This window comes from Cucumis melo, chromosome 11 (genome assembly GCF_025177605.1).
Source record: "Cucumis melo cultivar AY chromosome 11, USDA_Cmelo_AY_1.0, whole genome shotgun sequence".
Classification (NCBI taxonomy): domain Eukaryota; kingdom Viridiplantae; phylum Streptophyta; class Magnoliopsida; order Cucurbitales; family Cucurbitaceae; genus Cucumis; species Cucumis melo.
In genome coordinates, this window is record NC_066867.1 from 6,710,546 (window position 1) to 6,735,394 (window position 24,849).

The following is a 24,849-nucleotide window of genomic DNA, read 5'->3' on the forward strand; positions in this document are numbered from 1 at the left end:
GGTACCTTATTGTATTGTATATGCAAAAATACCTTGTATTAAAAATAATTTAATTGTTCATAAATTGAACATACAAATATCTTCTACTTTTATTCTAGTTGATGTGTCATATAGAACCTAACCAGCTCAAAACCCCCTTGAACATATCCATTTGCAAAATGAACTTAAATTCAATTCAGCCCCACTTTTTGAGTGTAAGTCCTTCAATGGTAGTTTTTTTCCGTAGATTATTGGTGTCCCTATTTCGATCTATTCTCCGAAATTAGTTCAAAAGCTTGTAAAAATTATAGGAAAATAGTACAAAAGCTTCTAAAAAAATGAGAGGATCGGATATAATAGATCATTGAGGGAAATTCAATAGCTTTAATGAAAAGTTTTAAGAGGGAGATATATAGTAGTAACATTTTGTGTTTTTGTGTGGCTAAAGCATATTCTTTTTAATTTTTGTCTAAACTTTATTGTATGACAATTAATAGAATGTTAATGACGCATGAAATTTTTCGATCTATTGAAGAAACCAACATCAAAATTTTGGACATACAAGAAAAAACCTAAGAAACCAACATCAAACGTTTCTGTACTATCTCCCTCTCTTTCTTTCTTTCCTTTTTTTTTTTCCTACCTTTTTTCTCCCACTTTATCGTAACCTTTTCCACTTTTCGTTTCATTACTTTCCAGTTTTCCAGATATTATTTTATTTGGTTTGTGTGGTCTCTAAGAAGCCACGCATCAATATTTTGTTCACAAGTTTTTCTTCCAAAAAAAATCATATGAAGCACAAATACTCCTTCCAAGCAAACAATAGATATGTATTTATTACCGATACTTTTTTAACACGTGATTTATGGCGTATCCAACTATTTTTATGCTGACGCAATATAATGTATTTATTTTGTAGGTTGACGTATTTACATGCAAATTGATGTATCTGTTCTTATATTGGTCTTTTATCAAATAAAAAAAATAAGTAATTCATCTAATATTTTCAACTTAAAAGTGAACAATCCTACTTAATATGCTCATTCTCTTGTCCAAAATTAAAAGAAAATAAATAAATAACCAAATCTTAGAATTGTCCGATCGTCATTATCACATTTGAGACCCACAAAGTCATGTAAACATATACATTTTGAACAATTTAACGAAGAAGTTTTTCATTTATCTTAATACTTTAGGGCACTTGAAGAAAAGGTAAAACAAGTTATAATAATTAAGTCTAGCACACACATATTATGTATTGTTTATGAAATGGCTAAAAACAAAGCTCAGCCAACATATAAAAAATATAAAATGCCTCAATTTTCCTCGTTGCTGATATACATTTTATGCACCTAATACTTCTTGATACACACTTGATAAATTTGATAATTCTTGATACCCTTTGGACCTTGATACACTTGATAGTCTTTGATAAACTCGGTACTCTTTGATACACCAAAAACACCTTGATATATATAATACTCCTTTTTACACTTGATTCTTTTCGATACACTTATACGCCTTAGGTGAAATACACTTGATGAATTAGTTTCATAAACTTAAATGCTTCACTAATAAGTTTGATAGACATGATACACTTCTAATAAACTTATTATGCTTAATTGATACACTCTACCACTACTACAAAACTGGGTTTACTTGATGCTTTTATAATTGATATACTTGACAGTTTTAATAAAAACCGTCAAGTAACATAAAAAAGCGCCAAGAATAAGAAAGAGTGAAAAAATCCATAATTTTTGTTTTTTTTTTTGTTTTAAATACTTGATAGGTTAAAAGTGTCGAGATTATTTTTAATTACTTGACATTTAAAAAATGTCAAGTAATATATATTTTTCAATATTTCATTCAAAATTTTTGATCTTTTAATTTTATTTTCCTAAATTTTCCCTTTTTCCCCCAAATTTTGTTAAAAAACCCTAACTCCCCCCTCTCATATTTCTCTTCACGATTGAAGACTTCATGATCGTCTCTTTCGTCTGCTTGCAAGCTGCCGCTTAAGACTTGTTGCGTTCGTTCGTCGCTCAAGCGAAGTTGTGTACGTCTGTCGTTGTTTAGAAGTTCGTCGCGCACCGTTTCTACTCAGAACAAGTTCATCTGCCGCCATTCACAAGTTCATCGCAAGCCACAAGTTCGCCATAAGCCACCGCTGCTGAAGCTTTGTTGCGTTCGTACACCGCTTTCTAGTGAAGTTGCATCCATTCGTCGCCTAAAAGGTTTTTCACGGTAAGTAACTTAAAATGGGAGATTGAATGGGTATCTACGAAATCTTTGTACTGTGTATTTATGTTGCTGAAGAGGCGTGGTGGAGAGTTTGAGAATGTAGTGTTTGGTGCTATGATGTGGAGGTTGAAAATGAAGTAGAATAGACTATGGGTTGATCTACTGGCTCATATTTTTGCTATGATCACCTCCTTCATCGATTTGGCTCAGTACGTAATTCATTTTCAATTTCGGTTCTTCAATTGCTATTTTTATTTCCCCCCAATTTTGAGGGTTTATGCGATTGTGGAAAAACACAGGGCGTGTGGCACTACAAGAGATGTGGGTACTCCCGACGCACAAATACGTCGGCGAAAATGCAAAGAACGTCGGGAAAGGATATCCCGACGTACAAAACGACGTCGGGAAGAACGTCGGGGGAAATGCGTCGCGAGAGGCTTTCCCGACGCCGAATTGGTACGGCGTCGGGAAAGGCTTTCCCGACGCCGTGGGATGCGTCGGGAAAGCCGGCGTCGGGAAAACCTTATTCCCGACGCCGTTTATGCCGACGCATCTCACGGCGTCGGGAAAGCCTATTTTCCGACGTTTTTTTCCCGACGTAATGAACGTCGGGAAATATTTTTTATATATTTTTTTAAATATTTTATTTTTACTTTTTTCCTTATAATATTTTGCTCAAACATTCACAATGATGTTCGGATTGCTCAAAAAAATTTGGCGACGTTTTGGATTAAATTAATAAATATACAAACACAAATTAAAACATAGAATTAAAATTAATAATACGAATAAGTTGATTACAAGAAAATATAGTTTTCAATATACAAAAAACATAAACATAAGACCCAATCTCCCAACGAGGTGCGTATGCGCGTCATTCTACACCTTCGGTCCTAAAAATGGTATAAAAATAACTAAGTTTAATACATAATTATATATTGCAAAAACTTAAGAATAATAGAGACATATACGACGTACCGCAGGGCTAGGGATCATGTGGTGGTCCCTGTTGTGCACGAGTTAGGTCTTCAATCATCTTTTTCATAGCTTCCACTTGTGAAGCTAATGCTTGGTGATTTCTATCTTGTACTTCAATCCGTTCCAAAGCTTCATGAAGTTTAGCTTGTAATTCAATCTCTTTTTGTGTGGACTGCGAACAAGATGTCGACGAACTGCTTGCACTTGCCGTTCTGCGGGCCTTCGGCTTGGGTCCCCAACCAAGGCCTTTTGAGTAGCCTGGTCGTCGACCCAACACCTGATCGCATATCTCATCCTCAGAGAGTGGCTGACTACCCTCTGGGGTAGGCTGGGATTGGAGTTCCAGCATTTGATTCTGCAACAAATTTAAAAATTATGTTAGGTAACGCGCTAAAATATATAATAAAAGTGGATAATTAATAAGGGTATAACTTACATGCGCATCCTCGGCGGCCTGCGACACGAATGTCCCAGCTCGAACGTGTGTTTCCCGGAACAATTCCACACGATCGACCGGCTGCCCTCTTCTTTCAGCGAGCTCATACTGTCGTTGTAGAAACGACTTCGACCCGCTACTATGATTGTAAGGCTGCTTCTGTCGAGCAGCCTTGTTTGTCCGTGATTGCTCCTGCATTAAAACAATTATATTGTTTATTTCTTATACATATAAAAACTTGTTATCATAATTAATCATGACAAATACCTGGAATGCACGGCTGATATAATGGTCGCAGAGGAAGTGCCAATCCTCATCACGTCCAACCAATGCGTTTGGTGGGTTGGCACGAGCCTCCTCCGGGTCGCTGTACTTTTTGAAATGTTTATGACAGTCGGCCCGGAACTCTTTAAAGGTCGTGAGCATCTGATGCTCAACAAACCTGTTCATTGCTTGATTACGTCCGTGTGTGTCGTTCAATGTGTGTCGTTCTTTGACTTTTGTTTACGTCCGTGTCATACCACCGACACTTAAATAGCCATACATTTCTTCCCAACGGATATTGTACGTGCAACACTTCGTCCAGAACACCGTAGAAATTATTGTCTCCAGTTCCACTTGCATCGCTTTCACCAATGACCATTATTCCACTATTTTGAGTAGTACGTCGAGAATCAAGTTCAATAGTGTGAAATCTTACACCACCAACGATGCATCCATTGTAACAACGAACGTCAAAGGATGGTCCCATCGCTAGTGAGAAGAAATCATCAGATAGGTTTGCAGACTGACGCAGTTCTAACACCTGTGCTCGAAACCATTCAGGGAATGCTCGTTCATGTATTTTATACAAATCCATAGAAGTTTGAGCATGTCGACGTTGGAGCCTCAAATGTTTCCTAATAGAGATGAGTTTAATTTCTGTAAGAACAATATATAACAAATATTTAAAAATTACAAAGATGATGAATATGCTTACTTGCGATACTCTGTTATTTCGTCAGCATTATTCAGTATGTACCAATGGAAGAGTCGTTTCTCTTCCTCTGATATAGCACGAACACTTGATGCACCTAAGGGTCGTACTTTCTGCTTGAAAATTTCAAAATCACCAATTACCTCGTTCTCTACAATGGTATCATCATTTCGCTCATCTCTTGTGAATCGAGTCTCTATACCACGTAGGTAACGTGAACAAAAGGTACTAGATTCATTCATGATATAGCCTTCTGCAATTGACCCCTCAGGACGTGCTTTGTTTCTAACATACTGCTTTAACGTTCGTAGACTCCTTTCGATCGGATACATCCAACTATAAGAAACCGGACCAGTAATCTTCGTTTCATATGGTAAGTGAACGGCAAGGTGCACCATAACGCTAAAAAAGGCAGGTGGAAATATTCTTTCCAACTTACAAAGTATGATTATGATATCTGCTTGCAATCTGTCTAGATCACTTACTCTTATCGTTCGGGCGCACAAGTCACGGAAAAAATTACATAATTCGGTTATAGCAGTGTATACGTTCTTCGGTAAGAATGCTCGAATACCAATTGGTAGCAGTCGATGTAATAAAACATGGCAATCATGCGTTTTTAGTCCTGATATTTTCCCCTCTCTTTCATGCACACATCTCGATATATTGGAAACAAATCCATCGGGAAACTTAACTGATTTCAGAAACTTACAAAACTCTACTCGTTCACAGGTAGTCAACGTGTAGCTCGCATGTGGCTTCACCAATCGGTTACCCACTTCTACAAGATGTAAATCCTTTCTTATCTTCAGATCTTGTAAGTCCAACCTAGCATTCGTGGTATCCTTCGTTTTCCCTTCGATGTTCAATAACGTACCAATCAAATTGTCACAAACATTCTTCTCAATGTGCATTACATCAAGTTTGTGACGTAACAAAAGTCTCGACCAATAAGGAAGATTGAAAAAAATACTTTTCTTCGTCCAATTAAGAGCTCTCTTTCTTTTCTTATCCTGTATTGAAGGATGTTTACTCATAACTGGAAATTCCAACTGATCTAGTTGTTCTAATATTTCATACCCATTCATCACCACAGGAGGAGCCTTACGCTCTACCTTTCCATCGTGTAGCCTACTTCTACGCCACACGTGATTCTGTGGAAGATAGCGTCTATGTCCCATGAAAGATATTCTACCTCGTATCCCGAAGGACGATCTATCACTCATGCATATAGGACATGCCTGATACCCCTTCGTACTCCACCCTGATAGGTCACCATACGCCGGGAAGTCATTAATCGTCCACAACAAGGCTGCGTATAGCTGAAAGAACTGACCTGTAAGAGAGTCATACGTACGCACCCCAAAAGTCCATAAGTCTTTCAATTCCTCAATCAATGGTTGGAGATACACATCAATTTCCCTACCAGGAGATTTAGGACCGGGTATGAGCAATGACATAAAGAAATTTGTCTCTTTCATGCATTTCCATGGTGGCAAATTGTAAGGAAGTAACACAACAGGCCACATACTGTACGAGGTACTCATTTGACCAAATGGGTTAAACCCATCTGAAGCCAAGCCCAAACGCACGTTTCGTGGATCAGAAGCAAAATCAGGAAATTCAGAATCAAAGTGCTTCCACCCCTCTGCATCAGCTGGATGTCTCAAGACATCATCTGTTTCAACACGTTTGTCCCTATGCCATCTCATGTCAGCAGACCCTTCCTGCGATACAAACAAGCGCTGTAATCTAGGTACTAAAGGAAAGTGGCGCAATACCTTATGCGGAATTTTTTTCCCTCTATTATCATTAACCTTGTACCTAGCCTCGCCACATGTAGGACAATGTTGCAAATCAGCAAACTCTTTCCAATACAATACACAATCATACTTGCACGCGTGAATAGTCTCGTATCCCAAGCCCAAGTCACGAAGTTTTCGTTTTGCTTCATAAAATGAACTAGGAATAGTACTATTACACATTGGAAACGCTGCTCTTAAAAGTTCTAACAACATGTCGAACGACTTGTTACTCCAACCATTTAGAACTTTCACATGCATCAACTTAACCAAAAAATTCAACGACGAAAATTCAGAACAACCGGGGTACAACTCATTACATGCTTGATTCAATAAGTCCTGAAATATATTATTTGTTGTATCTTCATCTATATTTACCCCAACATTCATCGCCATTTCATCTTCCAAACGAAATTCCTCTATTTCCTCTTCATGTTCTATAGGGGCTTGTAAATCATTTAGCATACCAAAGATATCACCTTCTTCATTAAATTGTGTACTACTAGTTCCTTCATTAAAAGGATTACTACTAGTTCCTTCCTCAAAGTTTTCTGTACCTCTATAGCTTAATGACTCTCCATGATACACCCATTCTGTGTAGTAGGGGGATATTCCTATAGTCAGCAGATGTCTTTCCACACCCTCTAATGAGCTCCAATTTAAATTCAAACATCTCTTGCATGGACACCTCAATCGTCCGTAAGCATCAACGTGAAATTTGGCAAATTCTAAAAATTGGGTCACTCCATGTCTATACTCAAGGGATAACTTATTTCTAAGTTTCATCCAACCCTTATCCATAACTGCAGGATAGCCAACACAACCTAATTATTAACAACACAATACTTCAAAATATCTTCACATCCTACAAACCCCTCCAAACTACAAAGGCTACCATAACTGCAGGATAGCCAACACAACCTAATTATTAACAACAAAATACTTCAAGCTATCCTAACTACCACCCCTTGATACCAGCAAATTCAAAACAAAAAAGGCTACCATAACTGCAGGATAGCCATCCCAAACATAAACAAATTCAAAACAAAAAAGGCTACCATAACTGCAGGATAGCCATCCCAAACATAAACAAATTCAAAACAAAAAAGGCTACCATAACTGCAGGATAGCCATCCCAAACATAAACAAATTCAAAACAAAAAATGCTACCATAACTGCAGGATAGCAAAAACAAATCTTAACACACATATTACATTCCCAATTCAATTTAACTATTAACTCCCCCCCCCCCCCTTCAAATTTCAATTTTTCATTCAACTATAAATTCCCCTCCCCCCCCCCCCCCAATCTCAATTTTCAATTTAACTTAAACCCCCTCCCTCCAATTCAATTTTAAATTTAACTATTAACTCCACTCCCCCCCCCCCTCTCCAATTTCAATTTTCCATTCAACTATAAATTCCCCTCCCCCCCCCCCCCAATCTCAATTTTCAATTTAACTTAAACCCCCTCCCTCTAATTCAATTTTAAATTTAACTATTAACTCCACTCCCCCCCCCCTCTCCAATTTCAATTTTCCATTCAACTAAATTCCCCTCCCCCCCCCCCCAATTTCAATTTTCAATTTTCAATTTTCAATTCAAATATAAACCCCCCTCCCAATTCAATTTTCAATTTAACAATAAACCTCTCCCCCAATTCAACCCCCATTCAATTTTATTCAATTTTCTAAAACAAAAATCCTAAACCATTCAAATTTCAAATTTCAATTCAACTACAAATTACACACACTCTATACAAAAATACATTTAACAAACAAAAATCTATTCCAAAAGAAAATCCTAAACTAATTTTCATAAAAAATAACCCTAAACTAATTTTTATCAAAAAAAAACCCTAAAACATAAACTTAAATCAAATAAATTTACATATTTCACTTACCTAACGTGGCAGACGGCGACGAGGAACAACGGCGAGGGCGGTCGGCGACGGACGGCGGCGGAACAAAAGGAAACAACGGCGGCAAGGCGACTTCTTCTTCTTCTCCTTTCTTTTTCTCCTCTCCTCTCGGCTTCGGTTCTGTATTCACAGAACCGAAATGAATTTAAAGGGGATTTCCCGACGCAGTCACGAGGCGTCGGGAAATCCCCCAAAATGCGTCGGGAAAAGGGGAATTCCCGACGCTCATTAAACCCCTTTTCCCGACGTTTTACGTGGCGTCGGGAAAAACCCCTATTCCCGACGCCTCTCCCGACGCACTGTGCACGGCGTCGGGAAAAGTCCCTTTTCCCGACGTATTGTTGCCGACGCCTTCGTGGTGCGTCGGGAAAGATTGTTTTCCCGACGCATCTCCCGACGCGTTATTGATGGCGTCGGGAAAGCCCTTATTCCCGACGTTTTTTATGCCGACGTGATTTTCGGCGTCGGGAATGGGCCATTTTCTTGTAGTGTGGCGTATGTAGAAAATGGAAGAAAAGAGTTAAATTATCTCTCGGTAGGAGGAATAATTTGAGCTTTGCTGGTTGGAAGATGGATGATAACTCCACTGCTCACCTTATTCGCCATGCCTACAGTCTTCGGGAGCTCGACATGTAATCTCTCTCTCTTGAAATATCAGTGAAACTTTCATCAGTTTGCTTTTCTTCGAGTAGTTTCTTACTACAGATAGTTACTGGTGTTGTGTGTTGTGAGATGAAACTAGTTTTTCAAATTCGCTAGGTTAATCCATTCAATTGGCTTCGCTTTCTGATTACGATCCACAAAAACAGAGGCAAAAAAAAAAAAAAAAAAAAAACAACTTTAATCAACCATTGGTCTTTAGCAGAAAAAAACAATGGCTACTACAACAACCAACCAAAGAAATCTAGAAAACCATCGTGAGACCAACCAACAAATAGCTGACAAAGCATACTGAAAACTCTTCGACAATGCACGAAGTACAGTCCCAGAAGGAAGCTTTTGATGAACTAGCACCGAGAAACTTGAAAAGAAACAATCAATCTCATACTCTAAAATCTTCCAATAGGAAAAGTCAACCACCACCCGTTAAAACATCCAAAATCAGCAAAAAAGGAACCAACCTTCAATTGTAAAGCAACCCATTCCACAATCTCTAGCGTTCGAACCAAAAATCCTCTGATTGACGAAACAAGTTGCCTCAACTCCTTATAAACTCATTATGATCTCTTGTGATTGATAATATTTGTGTTCCTTTATGGTTTATAATTCAGGCATCCTTCTATATGAAATGCTTTATGGATACAAACCCTTTTAAGGGGAAGACAAGGCAAAAGACATTTGCCAACATTCTCCATAAGGATCTTAAATTTCCGAGAAGTATATTGGTAAATACATTTTAAAGTTATCTGAGCTCATTAAATCTCTTTTTACTCACTATTAAATATATCAATGTTTAGAAAGTCTTTTATTCCTTATGTATATACAAATCTAAGTTGTGAGGCCTTTCAAATGTTGTGTTTCAGGCTAGTCTCAATGCAAAGCAGTTAATTTTTAGGTTATTGCATAGAGACCCCAAAAATCGATTAGGTTCTCGAGAAGGAGCCGGTGAAATCAAATGACATCCTTTCTTCTGAGGTGTTAATTGGGCGCTCGTCCGTTGCAAGGTAAACTCAAAACTCAATCTCAAGATTGTATGTCAATTGGGCGCTCTTCTCCCCACTATCTTGCCGAGATTGTATGTCTCTCCCTCCTGAACTTGCAATGGACCAACTGCAGGTTTTCTTATCATAATCTGGCTACTTTTTGGATTTGTGGTAAGAGTCTTATTTATTAAGAAAATTAAATTACATTTTCTTAATGGTATTAGACATATTCTTTGGTACATTTATTTCAGAAAATTAATCATTGGTTTGCACCAGGTCAATACATCTAATGTTATCATCTTGGAAGGTATTTTGTTTAATGTTTCTCAAATCATGTGGGTGAAATTAGATATGTGAATGCTGAAAGGAAGAGTTGAGTAGTGATTTCTCATTTAAGCTTTGCAAAAATAATGTTTTGATTCAATTTTATGTTCATGACTTAATTCTCAGTTAAGCTGCAGATATTGTCTTTCTCAAATGCGTTATTTCATAGGGGTTCAAGTTTATGTTCACAACTTCATGGAAGGAGAAAGAATGATGAGAATCTTCAACTACAAAACCCGAAAGCATAAATCTGTAATGTTTTTTCTTCTCAACTTTTAGGTTTTCCATTTGCTTTAGCCTATGTTCTCTTAAAGAAGTTATTGATTTTGTTTAAAAAAAAATCTTTTTTTTTTTAAAAAAGGCATCTAAGTACTATGACATCCCATGTGTTCTCTCTTATTCTTTTGATAGCTATGTGAGCAACCATCCACTAATTCTTAAAGTATGTTGTAAGCGTCCAATACTTCATAGAGATCCTACATTTTGTGTCTATTTCAAAGACATAATTCTAGTTCAAAGGTCTTAGACTTAAAAGTTAGAGTTCTTAGTTTTAATGTTGTTCTCATCTTGTTTGTAGATTTCAAGGAGTTGATGATAACAATCGTGAAACTTTGAGTTTGCAGTTATCTAAGAGTGTGGAGCTTGGAGGAGGGTGATGTCCTTGTTTCTTATTATTACATATACTTTGTGTTTTATGATTAAGACTGATGATCATAACATGTTTTGTAATATGAATAAGAACGATGTTCCTAAGTTGTAAGTATGTAATGACCAACTATATGTATATTCAAGGATATATATGCAATTTATTAGTTCTTTGATTGAAAGTTTGGGTTGATTCAATTTTTCAATTGATGTGTATTTTAGTATTGTTGGACTTCAAAACAGGTGAATATAAGATATATGGATATTTTAAAATATATAATTTTTTATTTGAACAAACCTTATATACTTGATACCTATAAACTGTCAAGTATAATTTCACTTGACGTGTAAAATCTGTAAAAAATAAAACCCCCTTATTCTTCACACTGGATTAGTTGACGCATAAAAACTGTCAAGTATAATTATATACTTGACGTTTTTTCAATATCAAGTATAATTATACTTGACACTTAGAAACTGTCAAGTAAAACTCCCTTATTCTTGACACTGGATTAGTTGACACATTGAAAAACGTCAAGTAAACCAATACTTGACAGTTAAAAAGCGTCAAGTAAACCCAGTTTTGTAGTAGTGAACAAATTTGATACGCTTGATATACGTGATATGTTTGATATACAGAATGTATTGCAAATACACTTAATTCTTCACTGGTACACTTGATGTTCTCCTAACATGTTGCTCATGACGTCGAGGGACGGTCATCTTTCCCGACACCCTATATGCATCGAAGATATTTTTAAGAGACATTTTTAAATATAGTAAAATAAACTAAAATATTTACAACACATAACAAAATTTTGGATTCTAACAATATGATTGATAGAAGCATATCAGTGTCTATCAATATCTATCAATGATAGAATCTAAAATTTTGCTATATGTTGTAAATATTTTGTCAAATTTGCCATTTTTGACAATTCTCCTATTTTAAATAAATAAATAAATATATATATATATTCTTTTTTTTTTCCAAATACTATATTCAAATTTTTTTTATCGTGAGGAACTCTTTTGGGTTCCGATTCAATTTAAATTGAATAAAATTAAAAAAAGCTAATACAAAATTAATAAATAATTATATAAAATACAAAATTAATTATAATTTATATTAGAAACTAAATGTTAACATCAAACAATCACAAATTTTTTTTAAAGAAATTATATAAAGAAGAAAAATAATACATTCTCCTAATCGCCATAGAAGCCATATTCCCACAAGTCCACACCTACAACGACATAAAAGTAAATTTAGATATATATTATTGTTAGCAAATTAAACAACTTAAAATTTGAAAAATACGTATGTAATGCAAGTAAATCAAGGTACTCTCTGTGGCTGATTCATTTCCTCGCTCATCTTCTTCATTTCCTCCATTTGTCTGGCATTTTCTTCCATTTGGCGGGCATGCAACTTCGATGTTCTTCGTTGTTCTTTAATTAATCGTTGAGCATTTTAAGGCTAGCTCTTAGTTCGCTAACCTCTCTAGCGTGCATGTCTTGCTCATATGAAGATGAAGAACTGCTACCACTCTTTCGGGACTTGGCCTTGGGGCCCCAACTAAGACCTTCTGAGTAGTCTGGTCTTCTATCCAAAACAATCTCATATATCTTGTCCCCTAAGAGTGGTTGAAAACTTTCTGAGGTGGGTTAGGATTGGTGTTCCAGCATTTGATTCTGCAACACAATTTTTAATTAAGTTACAGAATAAGAAAAAATATTTTCATAAACTTACATGCGCATCACGACCGCGAGTGAAACGAATTGGCCACTTTAAGCACGTGTTTCTATAGACAACTCCACACGGACCACTGACTGACCGTGTTGTTCATTGAGCTCGTGCCGTTGTTGTAGGAATGACTTAGACCCGCTACTATAATTGTAAGGCTACTTCTGCCTAGCAGCCTTGATGGTCCTTGGTTGCGCCTACATTCAAACATTTCTTAAAATTATACATGCAGAAAAAAAAAGAATGAAGTAATGTGAAGTAACATTACAATATATGAATCACTTGAAATGCTTGACTCAAATAGTGATGTATAGGAAATGTCAATCTTCCAAACGATTCACCAATTTGTCTGGTGGGTTGACACGTGCTTCTTCAGAGTCGCTGTACTTTTTGAAATGTATATGACAACCTTTGTTGAACTCCTTGAAAGATGTGAGCATTTGATGCTCAATAAATCTAATAAGTGATTGATCTGTGAAATCAAGTATGAAATAGCGCTACAAAGTAAAGAATAGACGTATTGGCTAGGTTTATACTTATATATGTTTAAAATAAATGCCAATTAATTATTGAAGTTACCTGTAGAGCGCTCTTGACCACCTCGATGTAGTTTGGCAGAACATTCGCCCACTTAAGGCAGCAAACTGGAAATGTATCTCTCACACATACACCAATAGTGTTGTGAACCGAACATGTGAAGAGATTGACTTCTTCACTCCTAAGTCGATGGTGATCGGAATCTTCCCATATTTATGGATGTACCTCTCCAACTCTATGTTTCGTGAGTGTTGACGTTTCCTAAGATCAGTTGGAGTGGGTTGAGCCCCATATATTTAAGAAAACAAAATACTATCAGAAACAAAACTTTATATGTTCGCAAATTATCAACAAAGTAATGGGACTAACCTGAAGTGTTGCCCACTAAGGACGATCCTCCTGTTTTATTTAACGCGTTGTCGAACTTGAGAAACAGAGCATATATCTCCTCGAAACCATTGGAGAATGATGACATAGTACCTGTGGACATAAAAACCAAAATTAGTAAAAAAAATGAGAGTATCTCAAATGAATATATAAAAAAAATGAAATATGTGGATACGTGATTCGTCATTATTATTCATTCTCGCTTGATCCACTTTGAGGTGATAATTGTTCATCATCATTGTTTATGAAGTTGTTAACGACATGACACGCAACCGGTCTTTCCACCAGTGTAGGATCAATGCCTGGTCTGGATAGAGTGTCATCCTTAATATGTTTATCCACACGATGTCCGACAACAATTTTCAATACATTCAATTGTTCATTCTCAACATCTTCGTCCACCTCAGGCACGTCCTATATACGTTTATTTTGGACCACTTGAACAACATTCCAATTGGTACCTTTGTTTGGGTCATCGAGGTAAAATACTTGATATGTCTAGGTTGTGAGAATGATTGTTTCCTTAGCAAACAAAAACACAACGTGTTAAAGAATTTGTGGGCCTAATTCCACGGATGTCCTACGAGTTTCGTTGTTGTCGATGTCACACCATCTACACTTGAATAGCTAAACATGAGAGCCATTAGAAAAATGGAATTTATTTTTTTGTTTTAAAAGATATTTTTTTTATTCACCCCAAGAATAGTAACATATCGAACTTTGATATTTTGATCTCCATCATAGACATTTAATGGAAAATTTCATGTATCTAAAGAATTAATAAATTTCTAAGAAAACACTACGCAGACCCATTTTAAAATATAAAATTGTTGATATATTTTTTATAACAATTTATTAATTAATTTTTCAAAATGAGAAATTTTATATATTTATGGAATTTAAATCATAAAATTCGTAAATGAACGTTACTTCTTTCCCGTCTCAAATTTTTATATCCATATGACAAAAAACAAATGAATTTTTTCCATACATTTTGCAATTATAGAAATTGAAAAATAAATAATAATAATAATAATAATATTTGCAAAACAATGTGAAATATGACAAATAATAGAGGTTGGAAATAATATACAGGTTGAGAATAAATATATTGGTAATAATATAAAATAATATATTGGAAATAATATACAGGTTGAAAATAATACAAGTTTGGAAAATAAATACAAAGTGTAGTATGCTGAAATAAATATCAAACCTAACAAAGTATTTTGTCATATAGGCGTCTAATCAATTAATTTCAAACATGCAACATATTTAATAAATAGTAAATAAAAAATTAACAATAGCCAAATTAAACCCTAAATCTAACAAATTTAAATCAATTGGCTTAAACCTAACAAAATGGCGTAAATCTAACAAATTTGAAGCACATTGAAATCAATTGGGCTAAATCGCTAAATTTGAAGATAAATTCAATTGGCCTAAACCTAACAAAATTAAAGCACAGTAATGCCTCAAATGACCTCAATCTAACAAATTTAAAGCACGTTGAAATCAATTGGTGCTAAATTTGAAGCAACAATAAAAGCAACCCAATTGACCTAACCCTAACAAAATAAAATCAATTAATGAAATTCCAACAATTTTTTTTTTAAACAATACACCGTTATAATTTATCATAGTCTCAAAAGGGAATGAAAAGAGAGGAAATTAAAAAAAAAAGTTACCTTTGAAGACCAATTTGACAAAATAGTTTCCTTAGCTTTTTTTCAACCCATCCAATTGATCTCAATCTAATGTACTCTCTAAAAAACATTCTCCTTTGTTTTTATAGGGTAGCGAGGGCTCGTGTTTTGAGAGTGGAGAAGGTGGGAGAGTCATGAGAGGGGAGAAGAAAAAAATCGTGGGAGAAAAAATTGGGTGAGTTAGGGAAAATAGGGAGGAGACTAATGTTTTTCTTTTTTTTTTTTTTTTAAGAAAAAGTTAAAATTAAATTCAAATCCAACTTTAAAAATAAAATAAAAATAAAATAAAAAAGTAAATAGATATAAAAAATAAATAAAGGATAAAATGATGTACCTACGATCACTTACAAGATTGCCCCTCCATTGAATGAAATTCAGAGAGAATTTTGGTGAAAATTGGAGTTGGATTGATGAATTTTGAAAGGAAGGTAGTTAGTAGAAAAAGTAAAACATAAAATAATATGTAGTGAATATAAAGAAAATTTGTAATAAGAATAAAATCAAGTTGATTTTTAGATGCAAATTTAATTCACAAGCAAAATATAGAAATAAATGAAAGAAATTCTCAAACAAATTGAATACCCATTGCACTCTTACCTCTGAGAAGAGTATTCCTCCATTGAATCAAAAAAGATTGGTGGAGTTTTTGGAAGAAAAATTACAAAATGGTAAGAGAAGAGTGAAAAAGATTGCTAGAGTTTTGGGGAGAAAATGGTAGAATGGAGAGGGAAGAGTTCTATGAAAATGAAATTTAGAGAGAATTTTGGTGAAAATTGAAGTTGGATTGATGAATTTTAAAAGGAAAGTGGTTAAGAAAAAAGAAAACATAAAAGAATATGTAAGGGATATCAAGAGAATTTGTAACAAAAATCAAAACAAGTTATTTTTTAGATGCAAATTTAATTCACAAACAAAAAGTAGAAATAAAGGGAAGAAACTCTCAAACAAATTGAATATCCATTGCCTTCTTACCTCTTAGAAGATTACCCTTCCATTGGATAAAAAAAAATTGCTGGAGTTTTTGGGAGAAAAATAGCATAATGGAGAGGGAAGAGTAAATAAGATTGCTAGAGTTTTTGGGACAAAACCGATAGAATGGAGAGGAAAGAGGGAAGAGTTATGGCAATATGAAATTTAGAGAGAATTTTGGTGAAAATTGGAGTTGGATTGATGAATTGATAAGAAATTATGGGGAAATACGTATTTATAAAAAAGAAATCAAAATAACCGTTAGAGAGCTTTGAAACTATGATCTGGAGCTCGCGCGCGTGAAATTGAAGAAAAAATCCATATTTTTATTTTCAACGACACAATTTACCTCACCCCACCCGTTTTTTTATTTTTAACGATACAATGTCTTGATTAGTAGTGTTAGTAAAACCTATTTTTCTAGTAGTGTGTAAAGCTCTTCCATTGAGCTTTAGAGACTTTCACAACTCTTTGCAGCAGAGAATAACTCTTCAAATTATCTTCGTTGCGCCCTAGCTCTCATTACTTAACAACTTGTAGGAAATATAACAAATTAAACTTCTTCTCTTTATTAACTTAACATTTTTACAAGGTCCATAAATTACAAAAATACAACCATTAAATATTTCTTTGGCATAAAATAAAACCCAATCTGATCTTCTCACGTCCTTCTTCTTCTACCAAGGTGCTGCTTTTCGCGCCAAGGTGTTTGGGAGTATAAGAACTCCGATCTCGACCCTTTTCCTCGAGTCATCAACAACCCAATTCAAGAACAAACTTCTGGGTCTCTTTTTCTTTCTTCGTTGCTAAATGCTGCTCTTTGTGGAGGGTACCGAGAGGTGTAACGGTGGCACTTCGTCCTTCATCTCGGTTACCTAACCACCTCTCTTAGCAGACTGCCTTTATGGCTACCTTTTCCTAGACTCAACTCTTTGACTCTTTTGCTCCCCGAGTTAGGCCTTGCCAACTTGGATATTGCACTCTCCTTCTTTCTGAATTGGAAAATTCACTTACCAACCGGCTGAAGCAAGATGAGACGCCACCTAAGACTATAGAATAACTATGCCTTCCCTCCTTAACTAGGCTACAACACCTGAAATCCATCATTTGCTTGGCTTTAATGCCTAACAAACCTAGGGAGGGGAAAACTTAAAACATAAGTCAAATAAACTTAGTGAGTGATCAGTTTGAGAAGACCTTTTTTGGGAAAACACACAAAATCGACAAGATCAAATCACAACGCATAAATCTCATCACATCAAGCCACAAACAATTAAATCATTATTATAACAAGTGTTACAAGCACTGCGTGCTTAAATCATCTCACGAACATACTTAACACTGAGACTTGAGATTCTCCCTTCGCCTAGACCATAAATTCACACTCAACCAGTGTCACGTGAGTTACCTGGGATTTTCACCAACGTCTCGTCACATTCAATCTTTCTCAGACTTAGGATTCACATTCAACCAACATCTCATCACCATCTCACCTAGACTTGGAATTCTCCCTTTGCCGAGACCTGAGATTCACATTCAACCAACGTCACACGAGTTACCTAGGACTTCCACCAACGTTCAGCATCAATAACAATCACAACTCGCCCTGTCCTGATATTCTCCCCCACCTAGACATGGGATTCATATTCAACCAGCGTCACACAAGTTACATGGGATTTCCACTAGCGTCTTGCGATAAATCTCATCCTCTCATGTTATACAATCATAAAAAACAGAAAGGTTAGCTTCTCAGCTTACTTTTCTCACATAAAATCATAGTAATAACAATATCACGTAATTAAGCATCAATGACAAAATGCTTTCAGATAATCATCAATATAATACATCTTTCATACAACAAGCTTACAAACACAACATTGACTATTTAGGAAAATCAATCATAAAACATATCTTATTTGCTGATTTGCTGATTCTTGCTTTTGTCCAATGGGGGAAACAGTGTTTGGACTTTTGGAAAAACTTTCTTTAATCGTGTAGGTTTGGAAAAGAAAGAAAATTGATAACCGTGAATAACAACCCTTAGCACATGCTTGGGAAAGAGAGCTGAAAAACTAAATTAGGTCAACTTTTTTTTTGCGCGTAAATAGTAGCTCATTGGCCTAATTATGTAAAAAGTGTGGAAAAGGTTCAAACAATTGTGTAAAACTATATTTATTTATTTAGGGTATACGTGTGTCGACAACCATGTTTAACCTTATAAACTGCCCATCCACCATATTTCCCTTTCAATCCATCAACTTATTGGACAAATCTCCTTGTAATTAAAATGGATTTGACATGACACCTCCCATCTAAACGTTTATTTAAACAATCGAGACCAAATCCTAGTGTGTAAATAAACATATTTAAAGAATATGCGTGTAGGATTCAATTATAGGTGATGTCACACTATGGTTTCAAGACGAATCTTTCAATTTACTAAATAATATTGTCAACTCTAGTTACATATGCATCTCTCCCTCAAATTTATTTTCCATTTTGAAATATTGAACCACTTAATACAAACTATATGCATATGGAAACAAACGGAAAAACAATTAGATGCATCCATATGTCAGGAGGCCTCTTGTTTTTAGCCATTCTTTGTAGCTGAAGTCTACTACTCCGATCCTCAGTTCTGCTGATTTTCTTAACACAATAGTGCAAAAATTGGTAGCCAAATTATGATGGATTCTTCAAAGTCTTCTTGGTCTTACGACGTGTTTCTAAGTTTTAGAGGTGAGGATACTCGGAAATCGTTTATGGGTCATTTGTATGAAGCTTTGGTGAGGGCTGGAATCAATGTCTTTAGAGACACCGAGGAGCTGAAGAGGGGGATGCAAATTTCTCAAGAACTTTGTGAAGCAATCAACGGATCAAGGTTTTTTGTTGTAGCTTTTTCCAAAAATTATGCATCTTCTAGTTGGTGTTTAGATGAGGTTGTTCAAATTATGAGTTGTATGGAAGGTGGCAAAGGGCAAATGGTTTGGCCACTGTTTTATCATATTGATCCTTCTGAAGTTAGGAAACAAACAGGCGTATTTGGAGAAGCATATATTGTACATAAAGAAAGATTCAAGGAAGACTTGAAAAAGGTAGAGAGATGGAGAGAAGCTCTAACTAAAGCTGCCAACTTATCAAGCTGGCATTTGTATGACAGGTAACAAATAATAACGTGGAATTCTATCTCAAAACCAACGAAAAATAATCTATCTTGTAAAGATTACAAGGTCTCTTGATTTTTCCAGTGTTATTCTAATTATTCTTTTATTTATTATCATTTTCTATATCTCACTATCTATATATATTGTGGTTTTTTATGTAGTTCGTGTGATGAGGCTACTCTTGTCAAAGAAATTGTTCATGAGATATCGACTAAGCTTAACAAGACGCTCTTAACAATTGCCAAGAATCCAGTTGGGATTAGTTCTCATATTGAGAAGCTAAACTCCGCATTAGATTTAGAGACCAATGATGTTCGAATGATTGGAATTTATGGCCTTGGTGGAATAGGCAAGACAACTGTTGCAAAAGCTGTTTATAATTGTATTGCATATCGGTTTGAAGGCTGTAGTTTTCTTCCTAATATAAAAGAAAAATGCAACTTCTCGAGGGATGATGAGCTAACTAAATTGCAAGAATCTCTTCTTCAAGACATCTTGTTGATTAAAATGCATAGGTCTATAAGTTTTTCCGACGAAGGAAGTAATGTGTTGAGGCATAGACTAAGAAACAAAAAGGTACTTATTGTTCTCGATGATGTGGATCTTCAGATCAGCAAGAAAAACTAGTAGGACATTTGAGTTGGTTTGGTTCGGGAAGTAGGATCATCATAACAACAAGAGATTTTCATCTTCTAAATAAACTCAACATTAAGTGGACCTACAAGGTTGATAAGTTAAATCATAGAGAAGCGCTTGAGCTATTTTGTTGGAATGCATTTAACAATCCTGTTCCTGATGTGAGTTTTGAAGAGCTTTCAAATGTTGCAGTAGAACAGGCAAATGGACTTCCTCTAGCCCTTGTTGTGGTGGGAGGTTCTCTTTGTAATTGTAGTAAACTTGAGTGGGAAAGCCAATTGAAGAAGTTGAAAAAGATTCCAAATCAAGATGTTCATAATAAACTTAAACTAAGTTTTGATAGACTTGGTGATCTTCAGAAGACAATTTTTCTAGATATTGCATGTTTCTTTAGAGGGTATCCAACAGAAGATGTGTACTCTTTTATAGATGCTTGTGATTTCTACACCCGTTCTGAAATTGAAGTGCTTATTAAGAAATGTCTTATATATATTGAATACAATAGATTCCAAATGCATGACTTGATTCAACTAATGGGCAAAGAGATCGTTCGTCAAGAATCTCCTTCAGATCTGGGAAGACGTAGTAGATTGTGGTATCACCAAGATGTTCAAGTTCTACAAGAAGATGAGGTATGATTTATTCCTAGCCTCGCACTTAGATAAATAGAATATACCTTTCACATATCTTTGTTTGGGTGCTTAAAGCACTGAGTGAATTTAGAAGCCTGAAATTAATATGTTGAAGCTATGAAGTCCGGTATGTAAGGTTGTGAAGATGAGGTTTGCTGATAATTTGCAAAAGTGAAAAAAAGGAAGATGAAGTGTCTCGGTAAATATGCAAACTTCTCACCATTGGAGTTGAGTTATTTAGCATTTACTTATGAAGTCCGTGGCGAAACACCCTTTGTATATGTTTCACAAAATCATGACTTTTCATTTATACTTATTTATATATATAGTGTGAGGCCCATATATGTTATCTACAATTAAAGAACTTTTGCTTGTCAGCTAGATATATTGAATGGCTTCTTGTGTTTTCAGGCAACAGAAAATGTTGAGGGGATAGTTTTAGAATTGCCCAAAGCAGAAGAAGTAGTGTGGTTGGATGCTAAGTCATTTTCAAAAATGACAAAATTGAGGTTGCTTATAATACGGAATAATGTTAATGTTATTGGGACTCCTCGATGCTTTTCTAACTACTTAAGATGGTTTGAATGTCATCGTTCTTCATCCTCTCTGGTACTATATACTTTTAATCCAAAAAACCTTGTTGTATTGGTCATCTCACGTTATCCTATAATGCACCTCGTAGCTAACCTCAAGGTAATGTGATTGTTACTTTGATCTATATATACGTTTTCTATTTATCTTTGATTGTCAAGTTTTTCAACCAGAGAAAAACAAAAATAAGAATTAGAAAATAAAAACCGCAACCCATAGGAAGGATTTCTACTAAAATTATTAGAAAATCACAAAAAATTCTCTTAGGATCTCAATCACGAAACTACTCTTTTTCAATGTTTTTACAACACTCACGCCATTATTTTCACCCTCTAATTTAAGAATACGAAAAAATAATTTAACTAGAGTTACCCTACATATGATAGATGTTAAAATATCTTGACTGTGTTATATGGCCTTTGAACGGCCAAGCACGAATTTAGAGAAGTGTACAGTATAAACCTTTTAACTCTAGAAGAAGGCGCTACTATTTTGTATCTTGTAACCTGCTCTCTTGTAAAATTGTTCTTCTTATGACTAATGATGTACATAACACCCAAATAGTGAACCACATAAAGTAGCGGTGGGTTAGATTGTTTATTATTCCATGTTTCCTTATTCTTTATTTGTCAATTTCCTAACAGTTGATTTGTTTTGTTTGACAGTGTTTTGAAAGCATAAGGCAGTTAAGTTTAGAAAATTGTGAAATGCTGACTGAAATTGGCGATATATCGTTAATGTCGAATCTTATCAAATTAGAAATAATCAACTGCTTTAACCTCGAGTGTTTTTTAAGTACGGGATTGAAATCGAAAACTCTCCGATGCCTTAATCTTAAATTCTATCACACCATTGAAACACAATTCCATAAAAAAATTGCTATTCTTCGGATTGATAACAGTCAGGAATTCCAAAACCATAACCTTAGTGAATTTCTAGCCTCTAAGGGGATTGTTCACCAAAACTTGTGCGCCTACACTCCTCAACAAAATGGAGTGGCCGAGCGAAAAAATCGTCCCCTTCTAGAAGTAGCTCGTTCCCTTATGCTTTCCACTTCCCTTCCTTCATACCTGTAGGGAGATGTTATTGTTACAGCAGCTCATTTAATCAATAGAATGCCTTCTCATATCCTCCACCTTCAAACTCCCTTAGAATTCCTTAAGGAGTCCTACCCCTCTACTCGTCTCGTTTCAGAGGTTCCTCTTCGTGTGTTTGGGTGTACCACTTATGTCCATAGTTTTGGTCCTAATTAGACCAAATTTACCCCTCGGGCTCAAGCTTGTGTGTTTTTTGGGTATCCCTCTCACCAGCGTGGTTATAAATGTTTTCACCCGCCGTCTAGGAAATACTTTGTCACTATGGATGTTACTTTCGGTGAGGATCGACTCTATTTTCCCGTTAGCCATCTTTAGGGGGAGAGTGTGAATGAAGAGTCTAACAACACCTTTGAATTTATCGAACCTACTCCTAATACTGTGTCTGACATTAATCCTCACCCTATAATCCTACCTACAAACCAAGTTCCTTGGGAAACATACTACAGGAGGAATCTCAGAAAGGGAGTCGGGTCTCCTACTAGTCAACCACTGGCTCCAGTCCAAGACTTCGAACCTCCTCGAGACCAAGGTATGGAAAACCCTACAGATCCTTATACTAATAATACGATGATCAGTGAGAATGACAGGTTTGAGGCTGCTGTTCTTGAAAATATGGAAGAAAAGAACCGTGGTGATCCTTCTCTTGATCTTCCTATTGCACTGAGAAAAGGTACTAGGTCTTGTACAAAGCACTCCATATCTAATTATGTATCATACGAGAATCTATCACCACAGTTCAGAGCTTTTACTGCTAGCCTTGACTCTACCACAATACCAAAAAATATTTATATTGCTCTAGAGTGCCCTTAATGGAAGAATGCTGTCATGGAAGAGATGAAAGCTCTTGAAAAGAATAACACTTGGGAGATCTATACCCTACCCAAGGGACACAAGCCCGTGGGATGCAAATGGGTGTTCACTCTCAAATACAAAGCAGATGGAACTCTTGACAGACACAAGGCAAGGTTAGTTGCAAAAGGATTTACTCAGACTTATGGTGTTGATTACTCAGAAACTTTTTCTCATGTTGCTAAGTTGAATACTGTTAGAGTCCTTCTCTCTGTTGCTGTAAACAAAGATTGGCCTCTATATCAGCTGGATGTTAAAAATGCTTTTTTGAATGGAGATCTAGTAGAGAAGGTCTACATGAGCCCTCCGCTTGGTTTTGAAGCCCAATTTGGTCAACAGGTTTGTAAACTCCAGAAATCCTTATATGGTCTAAAATAGTCACCTAGAGCATGGTTTGACAGATTCACTACTTTTGTCAAGTCCCAAGGATACAGTCAGGGACAATCTGATCACACTTTATTTACAAAAGTTTTCGAGACAGGAAATATTGCAGTTCTGATAGTTTATATGGATGACATCGTTTTATCTGGAGATGATTAGGCAGAAATCAGTTAACTTAAGCAGAGAATGGGTAATGAATTTGAAATCAAGGATTTGGGAAATCTGAAATATTTCCTTGGAATGAAGGTGGCCAGATCTAAAGAAGGTATCTCCGTGTCTCAGAGAAAATACACCCTTGATCTGCTAACCGAGACAGGTATGTTGCGATGTCGTCCCGCTGACACTCCTATTGAATTCAACTATAAACTAAGAAACTCTTATGATCAAGTTCCAGTTGATAAAGACCAATATCAGTGCCTTGTGGGTAAATTGATTTACTTATCTCATACTCGTCCTGATATTTCCTTTGTTGTTAGAGCTGTCAGCCAGTTTATGCAGGCTCCATATGAGGAACACATGGAAGTTGTCAAAAGAATTTTGAGATACTTAAAAACGACACCTTGTAAATGGTTGATGTTTAGAAAGACAGACAAAAAGACCATTGAGGCATATACTGACTTAGATTGGACAGGATCTGTTGTTGACAAAAAGTCTATCTCCGGTTATTATACCTTTGTTTGGGGCAATCTTGTAACTTGGAGGAGTAAGAAACAAAGTATTGTGGCCAGAAGCAGTGCTGAGGCCGAATATAGAGCTATGAGTTTGAGAATATGTGAGAAAATTTGGCTCCATAAAGTTCTGTCTAATCTTTATTAGGAATGTGAGACTCCATTGAAGCTCTTTTGTGATAATAAAGCTACTATTAGTATTGCTAACAACCCAGTTCAGCATGATAGAACTAAACATGTTGAGATTGATCGATATTTCATCAAAGAAAGACTTGACAGTGGGAGCATATGCATTCCGTACATCCCTTCGAGCCAACAGGTTGCTGATATCCTCACCAAGGGGCTTCTCAAACCAAACTTTGACTTTTGTGTTAGCAAGTTGGGCCTCATTGATATTTACGTCCCAACTTGAGGGGGAGTGTTGGAATTATTAGAATTATTTTTGGAAAAAATAATACATAAGATTTTATTTCCTAAATATTTCCTAGATATTTTCCTTTCTTACTCATATAGTACTCTATTTATTCTCTCCCTTTGT

General features: G+C 35.7%; 3 protein-coding genes across 3 annotated transcripts; 1 reads left to right on the forward strand and 2 right to left on the reverse strand.

Moving 5' to 3' along the window:
* Positions 1-2,980: 2,980 nt before the first annotated feature.
* Positions 2,981-4,090, reverse strand: LOC127151683 (uncharacterized). Its single transcript, XM_051091598.1, has 4 exons — positions 3,905-4,090; positions 3,638-3,829; positions 3,202-3,556; positions 2,981-3,116 (listed from the first exon to the last, which is right to left on the reverse strand). Exons 1-3 carry the CDS (start codon positions 4,085-4,087, stop codon positions 3,209-3,211), a joined length of 723 nt encoding a protein of 240 aa, XP_050947555.1. The 5' UTR covers positions 4,088-4,090; the 3' UTR covers positions 2,981-3,116; positions 3,202-3,208.
* Positions 4,091-4,094: 4 nt separating this feature from the next.
* Positions 4,095-8,473, reverse strand: LOC127143854 (uncharacterized). Its single transcript, XM_051079113.1, has 3 exons — positions 8,318-8,473; positions 4,617-7,218; positions 4,095-4,536 (listed from the first exon to the last, which is right to left on the reverse strand). The coding sequence occupies exons 2-3, from the start codon at positions 7,214-7,216 to the stop codon at positions 4,095-4,097; spliced, it is 3,042 nt and encodes a 1,013-aa protein (XP_050935070.1). The 5' UTR covers positions 7,217-7,218; positions 8,318-8,473.
* A 10,311-nt stretch (positions 8,474-18,784) lies between these two features.
* LOC103498360 (disease resistance protein RUN1) lies at positions 18,785-21,440 on the forward strand. The gene is given in 4 exon segments (XM_051079170.1): positions 18,785-19,453; positions 19,619-20,074; positions 20,077-20,725; positions 21,137-21,440. Coding segments are annotated over 4 exon segments (1,869 nt in total). The 5' UTR covers positions 18,785-18,980; the 3' UTR covers positions 21,428-21,440.
* Positions 21,441-24,849: the final 3,409 nt, after the last annotated feature.

Excerpts from the sequence above, each read along its gene's own strand:
- LOC127151683 (XM_051091598.1), bottom strand. The coding sequence starts at position 4,087 with ATGAACAGGTTTGTTGAGCATCAGATGCTCACGACCTTTAAAGAGTTC. Across the intron at positions 3,830-3,904 it reads ATATCAGCCGTGCATTCCAG|GAGCAATCACGGACAAACAA; the intron begins GTATTTGTCATG and ends GTTTTAATGCAG. Across the intron at positions 3,557-3,637 it reads AGGCCGCCGAGGATGCGCAT|AATCAAATGCTGGAACTCCA; the intron begins GTAAGTTATACC and ends AATTTGTTGCAG.
- LOC127143854 (XM_051079113.1), bottom strand. The coding sequence starts at position 7,216 with ATGGATAAGGGTTGGATGAAACTTAGAAATAAGTTATCCCTTGAGTAT. Across the intron at positions 4,537-4,616 it reads GAAATAACAGAGTATCGCAA|GAAACATTTGAGGCTCCAAC; the intron begins GTAAGCATATTC and ends CATCTCTATTAG.